This window comes from Protomyctophum parallelum, assembly GCF_964188405.1.
Source record: "Protomyctophum parallelum genome assembly, chromosome: 1".
Taxonomy (NCBI): Eukaryota; Metazoa; Chordata; class Actinopteri; order Myctophiformes; family Myctophidae; genus Protomyctophum; species Protomyctophum parallelum.
The window spans coordinates 27,463,677-27,471,995 of NC_139697.1; the positions used below are offsets into that span (position 1 = coordinate 27,463,677).

At 41.9% G+C, this 8,319-nt stretch overlaps 1 protein-coding gene across 1 annotated transcript in view; it reads left to right on the forward strand.

Annotated features, from left to right (window-relative positions):
• Nucleotides 1-7,921: 7,921 nt before the first annotated feature.
• LOC310865336 (tyrosine--tRNA ligase, cytoplasmic-like) overlaps nucleotides 7,922-8,319 on the forward strand; it is a gene marked incomplete at both ends in the record, with an annotated part of 229,853 nt that continues 229,455 nt past the window's right edge. The window contains one exon of the mRNA XM_083774381.1: nucleotides 7,922-8,319. This exon is cut by the window's right edge and continues 665 nt beyond it. Within this exon, the coding sequence (XP_083630507.1) occupies nucleotides 7,922-8,319 (398 nt within the window).

An 8,319-nucleotide genomic window follows, 5' to 3' on the forward strand; every position in this document is an offset into this window, starting at 1 on the left:
AATCACAGTACATTTCAAGCACAACTCAATACAAAAACTGTCAACTGTGTGAGTGGACGACCCAATAAAGCACCATTGTTTAATTAAGTGGGGAGTACAGTTCAGGCTAGGACAAGGTTTATTATTCTTATATCTAAAAATACAGAATGTGTTTATTTTGGACTTCTAAATAGCCGTGTCAACAAGAGCAGGCAATCAAATTTAAAGGATGTAAATTCCACGTACAGACAAAATAAATACAAAAATGCATGTGCTCCTCTGACCCCCAATCCATAATAATAACAATGTCTTCAACCTATTTAGACTTCTTTCTGAATCCGTTGAAACAATATTAGCGATTGATAGCAATATAGTGATTTGAAATGTTATGTAAAATGTAATGGACAAAAAAAAAAAAATCTTTCTACCGTATTGTCCTTTCACATATTCAACAGTTCAGAAAGAAACTCAACTGCATCAATGCTTTAGTACTTATTTACAGTAGTGGTTCCCAAAGTGGGGTCCGGGGACCCCTAGGAGTCCTTGAGGGAGTTCCAGGGGGTCCCCAGCTAAATTATAGTTAGGAACCAAATGGACCCTTATATGGTCTGTAACTCAGTGTACAAATGGGACCAAATGGACCTGTCCATTTGGTCCCATTTGTACACTGAGTTAAATTGACTTTTCAGGGCAAACTGGGGGTTCCTTGAAATGAAAATGGTGGAAAATCACTGCTATAAACGTGAAAGTCTTCTCTTATGGGTCCTCCTTGGCATATATTTTCATATGGGGGGGGGGGGGGGGTCCACGGGCTAATGAGTGTCAATTTGGGGGTCCTTGACAGTTGACATGAAAAAATTTGGGAACCACTGATTTGCAGTAGCTCCTGTTTGCAGACCTACGCATATGGTATAGACCAAGAGTGATTCCTGCCTCCTGTTATCACTCAGACCAATGTGCACTAGTAGTTTCAGATGCAGTCAAGCTACACCCATTTCCAATCCGTTAGTCAAACAGACTGTCTGCAACTACCCATTTAAAATATCAGTCCACAAAACCAAAACTGACCAAAACTTTGGACCAAGCAAACTGTTACAGCTAGAACTGCCCTGAAAATCGTCAAATCTTATAGCAAATTTCCAAAGGTTAGATCACAATAGGGCTAATTTCAGACATAGAAATGTATTTATTACATTTATTGGCCTGTATGTGATCTATTCTAAACCATCTTGTTACAGACAGCTACCATACTATTAGAAAACATGACTTGGTCTATTAGAACTCAACAATTTCCTTAAACAAAATTGACTAGTACTGTGTACTGTAAACAATGGGTGACAAGGTGTAGCCAAAATATAGAAATACACACACTGCACAACTGAATTTCAAAACTGACTGACAAAACAATTTGTTGGCACTTGGCAGAGGAAGTGTAGCGCCCAGGATTACATTAGATAAATGACACTGGGTGATAAAAAATGGGTTGCAAAATCGTGGGATAAAAATGTATAAAACGCTATGCTGCAAAGTTATGTAGCGCCAACCGGAAGATGTCATTTGTGCAGACCCATGCACCATCTTGAAGCTTCAACATAAAGATTTGCTGGAAACCCATTACTGGGTCATTATCCGCCTGTTGAGAGAAAAAAAGGATAATTTACTCAACAGCTTATAGCTGGGAGGGAATTCGGCCAAAATCATCAAGATTGTGCACTTGGTGACAAGTTTTTGATTTTTGGCATGGTGTTGTATGGGCATAAGATTTTCAAAAACAAACGAGTTGGGATCGCTCCTAGTGGTCGGTTTGCAATGAATCCAATATTAGTAGGTTGAAACCCCAAATAAATAATTGATAGAATAAAGAAATTCAATGTTTTCTTTTAAGGTAAACCACACCAATACAAATCATTGAGTTGCATTGGTGTGGTTGACTGTAAAAAACATTTTGTCCCGACCCGACCCTTTGGTGTGGTTTGGGCTTTAAAGTGTGCAGAAACAATGTCAACAGCGAGCTGTTCCCTGCTCACCTTCAGCTGTCCCGTCACCATGGAAACGATGCAATTATCGGGCGTGGGTTGGTGGTCTTGCGATGTGATAACATGCTGAATGGCTCCAAAAGGCAAACTCTATGAAAGGGAGAACCATCAAGTCAGATATCGTTGCTGTCGGGAGGAAACCTCATAACTCCATTTTGGCATAAATCAGTGCTATTGAACACCCTTTACGTCTGTGTGTTGTTTCGAAAATATTGAACCAATGGAAAGTAGTAAAAAGTGCTTTTGACAAAACCTCTTAACTCCATTGGACACTCAAAATGTCTGCTAAAGCAACTAACTCCACCACCTCTCCCCCTCTTATGGAAGTAATTGACAATATATAAAGTTACAACACCAACTTTGATGAGGCTGTATTGCTTTGTTTTTAAAATATAAGGTTTTCTTTATTTCCTGAAAAATGAACATTTTGGACAGCAGAGATATGGAAGTGAGTGCATGAAATAACAGAATCTCGTCAAATCTGCGTGCGCACACACGCTCGCGAGCGGATTCATATGTTATCACTGCATTACATATATGAAATCAACCGTTATCAGGAGGATGTTAGAATATGGCCATACTAGACGTGGTGTTTGGCTGTGTTCACCCGGACTGCACGCATGCAGGGTGTTGTAGACATTGCCTGGTCAACGACACTGGACGTGTCGTTTCCAACTCTATGGTCGGGGCATGGAAACTAGGGGCTACTAATATTTACTATTCTCTGCCTATCGGGACGCAACTCGAACAGCGCTGAGTCGGCTCTTGTGGCCGTCGCAACACTTGGCACAGAGACTCGCTCGGCTGGCGCCTCGCTCGGCGGTGCCTCACGTGGCTCAAGGCCACCAGAGACGGAGCTCCGCCGTCACGGTCACAAAAAGCAAACGCTCCCATAGTTTCACTTCCGGTTTCCCCAGTATGTGTGATTATCACATACTGGGGGTATTTCTAAGGTGCTGATCACGAACGTTCTCCTGATTAAGGGGTGATGATAATAACATCCGAAGCGAGTGCGCTCGCACACACACAATGCTATATCTTCCTCTCGCACTGGGAAAATGCAAAAGAGAGCCCTTCGGCCACAGAGCGGTAACCGATGGTCCAATTGCAGACTGATGTGTCACATCCCATGATTCCCATCCCAATCATAACAGAATACTGAGCAACCCCAACACCATCCGACCAGAGAAGTCACACTTACGGTTAGTTTGCCAACTATGGCAGTTCTCCCTGGGAAGCCCTCTCCTTCCCACGTCAAGCAGGAGTCATTACACTGAGAGAGAATGAATACAATAAATAATAATAAATGGTGCAATTATATAGTGCCTTTATTCAAGGTGCTTTACATAGATTGTGCATTACATTCACACACACATTCATACACCAATGGCGGAGGAAACCATGCAAGGCCCCAACCGGAAGCAATTTGGGGTTCAGCGTCTTGCTCAAGGACACTTCGACACCAAGTCTGAGGGAGCCCGGGATCGAACTGCAGTGGTATAACCACTAACCTCACGGTTTCCATCTAGCTGTTCTACTGGCCACTCTACCCTTGAGCCACTGCCGCCCCATATTAATAATGACAAAGACAATTGACAATGGGGATATCTCATTTTGTTTTGAGAACATTTACTACAAGTGTGTGGAAGACCTATCCTATCATGCAACCAACCTAGTGGCAGGCTTCACCTTTGAAAGTATAGTTAGTTACTTTGCATAATAATTACAGGAAAAATGACATTCCCAAAATAGGGACAGATTTCTGTCATACATTTTCCATGTCAAGTTTCCCCAAATATCAATTAGGGGGTCCTTGAAATGGCAATGTTTGAGAACAACTGATAACATGAGGTGTATCCAAATTAAAACTAGCAAAAGTTGAGTAGACAATGGATATACTTACATATAATTCTCCAAGACTCGGCCTTAATTCGTTTTTGTCGAATCGTCTGTAATATTCTCCAACAAACCCCTCTCCAATCTGTTCCCACATTTCTTTAGCAGCCATAGCTCCGACTGCAGATTCAGAACTGTGAAGAGATTTTGAACGGGTATTGAAAAGGCTCACATGATTATGGCTATTTCTCAGCTGGAAAGACAGTAGTGACGGTAAAGCTAGAAACGGCTCTACATTTCTGAAAGTAAAGCTGTGTAAATTATCAACTAACATTTGAATTATGTCTAGCTGCAATTTGCCACACTATCTTTTGTTATAGTGGGTTGAATCTAGAGTTGCAATACCCTCCATTGACAGCCCATTGATCAAATTGAAATTTAAGGTCTGCTTGTATTAAACGTTAAACTCACCAACATTGCAGCTGTAGGGCAAGCATGAATGATCCTCTTTCTATCTGCAAAGCGTTTGTTTCATAAAAATCCACTGTAGACATGTTATGAGCTACTCTGTCAACAAATTCCATGCAGGTGGTTATTTTTCTAAGTGTTGGAGTTTGGAAACGGCGTGTCACCTTCTGCCTCCTGCATCATGTGCAAATTCGAAACGCAGAGCCGGTCAGTGACTTTGACGAGCACTTCCAAACTCTCCAACACTTGAACAATAATCACCTGCACGGACTTTCTTGACAAGTAGCTCATGTCTACGGTGGATTTTTATGAAACCAACGCTTTGCAGATTGAAAGAGAAATCATTCAAGCTTGCCCTACAGCTGCAATGTTGGTGAGTTTAACATTGTTTGTGGTCTCCCCTCCCCTCCCTGGTGGAAAACAGAGAACACTGACGTCAAAAAGTTGGAGCGAACAACACCGGCTCACTCTGAACTTTGACTTAAGGCATTAGTCATGTGTAAATGCAAAGTATAGATTAGATTATGTAATAAGTTAAGGACCGGTCTCATTACACTTAAACTATACGGTGAAGCTCTTCACAAAGGTTTACCTAACTTTGCTACATATATTTATTTATTTTACCATTTGATTGTTCTTACTTGCACTCTTTATTCTTTCCCTTTGTTTGCTGTGCTTTTTGTTGTTTTGAATAATATGCCATCAATGCTGCTGCATTGTCTGAAGGAAGCCAAACAAAAATACGTTTTTACTCTTATGTACTGTACATGTACACAGTAAAGAAGAACGTTGAACCTTGAACTTAGTAGTTTTTGATTGATTGAAGTATTTATTAACAGTTTGTGCAATTACAGTTTGTGCAATTACAGTACATTTCAAGCACAACTCAATACAAAAAACTTAACTGTGAGTGGACGACCCAAAAGCACTACACTTCATGTTTACAAGAGGGTCCACCTTATTCAATTCATCATAACATATAGACATATACAAATATACACTTGCAAGAACGTCCACAAACATATGAAATCATTAGCCTGGTAAGGTTCATTTTCGTCCTACGGCGGTGCATAGCCCTGGCCCAGACTGTCTGGCCACTGCGAGGCTAATGTTGCCTCTCGCAAATGGATTCGTGGAATGGAATTATAGTAGTCTACCTTTATAGGCTATTTTCTGTATGCTACACCGTCGAACGAACGGAGTAGAAACTGCCCTGAAAAAGGAAAATGTAACGCATTGCCATGCGTTGCAATTTCCTTTTCCAGGTCAAGAAATAATTTAACTCCATACAAATTCTACCAACCAGGCCTGTAATGTGTCGATTAAAGGGAATTATTTACCCTGTGCTGTTAAAAAAAACAAAAAAAATAAATCCAGACACAGCTCAACGTGGCTCGTCCAACAGTCCGTCCACACATAGACTGTAAAAAGGTCCACTCCACACTGCAATAGTGTCTGCCACAATATTCCCGCTTCATACGGGTTACGAAAGCGTCTTGACGTCACAATTTACAGTGGCCAAACACAGAACACGACGGAACGACGCGTGATATGATTGGGTAGTGGCTTTGAGAGAGGGTGTATAAGGGGTGTGTGTGTGTGCGTGTGCGTGTGTGTGCGTGTGTGTGTGTGTGTGTGTGTGTGTGTGTGTGCGCGCGCGCGCGCGTGCGTGTGTGCGTGCGTGTGTGCGCGTGAGTGTGCGCGTGCGCGTGCGCGCCTGCCTGCGCGCCTGCCGGCATAGCTCTAATGTCGAGAGCTATTTGATGTCATTGATTGATTGATTGATTCATTGATTGATTTTGATTGAAATTTGTATTAACGGTTTGTAGAATGGTACAGTTCAATGAAAGTAGGTCTACAGGTCAATACAAAATAAATCTGCTAAGAGAATAAAACTAGAAAAAGCACTACAGACTTGCTCTGTGTGCTCAATATTTAGGGTTGGAAAAACAATGCATGCATGGCTCCCTCAGTCGATTCAGCTGCCAAAATGTAGGCATTTAGCACTTTTTTTTTACAGTAAGGTAAACACAAGGTAATTACATAAAATGCATAGAGATAGTAGCCTATAGGATATAGTAAACCAATAAATCAGTCTAATCTTTCACTCATGTAAGCGATCGAAGTACACTATATTCTTTATTTGGCCATAGTGAGAAAAGAAACAACATTTGATTTCAAAGGCAGTACTGCAGTTCCTGCACAATACTGATATAAGAAGATCTTATAGGTCAGGGGTGTCCAAAGTGCCTGGGGAACAATTGTATGTTGCCCGCGGGCCGCGGCTTAATACCTTAATTGTATTGTGAATGGCTCGCCTGACAGTATAGTCTATAGGACATTTTTACGTAGAGGTTTTTTATTCACCTGGGCATAGGATTCCTTGTTCCTTGTTGTCTCATTCTGAAGGGGTCAAGAAAGGCTATTTTATTTCATTTCTTTACCTTGCATGTCTGGTTATATTTGATAATGTAGTCAGCCCTTGATTGGTGATTTAATATTTTCTAACATGGCCCCCTTTGAAAAATGTTTGGACACCCTTGATCTAGGTGAATAAACCACCATGCGGCGTCCACACTGCCGGAACTAAAAAAGAATAAGAAGTAGGCCTACACAATTAGTTTCACCAGAGCCACTGAGCCAGTGTAGCAGATGTAGAAAAGGTTCCCCTATATAATGAGTCATTAGTCTGCTAGGGAAAGATATAGAGCGCTTGCTTTTATGTATGTATAGCCTATGTGTCTACCTCCTCTGTATTGTCCTTCACATGTTGCTTTCCATCCTTTCCCTTTTGAAAAACATTCATGTATTGGGTGTCTTCTTCCTCTTGTCTTGCTGCTTCCAACACTGGTGCATCTTCCTTTGCCGTTTTCACCTCCTTTGATTCTTCTTTTTACATCCTCTTTTGCCAAATTCTCTCTCTGTCTTTTACAACTTTTTCTTTTGCGACTTCCTATTTTGTTTTTTATATCCTCATTCTGAATATCCCATGGCCTGCAGTGCACCTTCACCCTCCTGTACTAAGTCCTTCTACTGTTACATCATGGGACTATACATTTAAATTATCCCCATATATGGAGCTCTAAGTTAAAGCCTTCCTAACAAGTGCCTTAGGTGCAACGTCGTGAAGAGTCCGTCCTGCTACCATAACAACTGTTATGACATCAGAGAATGCTGTCTAATCAATGCACAGCTGTGACATGGTATATAATTCCATGTCGACCCTAAACTAATGCATTAGTGGAGTCACGCCTTTGAAATAAGGTGTCTGGGTTTCCGAGGCTACGCCTTTAGTAAGAAGGGTTCATTCAACTTCAGTAATGTTTATGCCGAAGGTGTTCCTTACCGGCGTCTCTGCGATGGCCGCAGGAACACTTATGTTTGGTTACTCCTACATGCAAAAAAGGAAACAAAGACAGGCAGACACCCTCCTGAAGGACTGGGACGAAATGAACCAGCCCATCAAGGAGGAATGGGTGGAGGAGGAGAGATTTAAATTGACTGGAGATGGGGAATTCCTTTTCGCCAATTTGACAGAGCAGAAGGACCATATTAAGATTGTGAAAACAGAAGAGAACATTAAAGACATGGAGCGAGAGAGCATGGCACAAGAACTAAGTCCAGAGGAGAAGTTCCACCTCATCACAAGGAACCTGCAGGAGGTCCTGGGTGACGACCAGAAACTTAAACACATTCTCCAGGAGAGAGAGTTGAAGGTGTACTGGGGAACAGCCACCACAGGCAAACCTCATGTTGCCTACTTCGTCCCTATGTTAAAAATTGCAGACTTCCTCAAGGCTGGGTGTGAGGTGACCATCTTGCTTGCTGACCTGCATGCCTTCCTGGACAATATGAAGGCTCCCTTGGATCTGCTGGAGCACAGGGTGCAGTACTATGAACAGATCATCAAGGCCATACTGGAGAGCATCGGGGTGTCTTTGGATAAACTGAAGTTTGTCAAGGGAACGGACTACCAGCTCTCGCGCCAATACAATCTGGA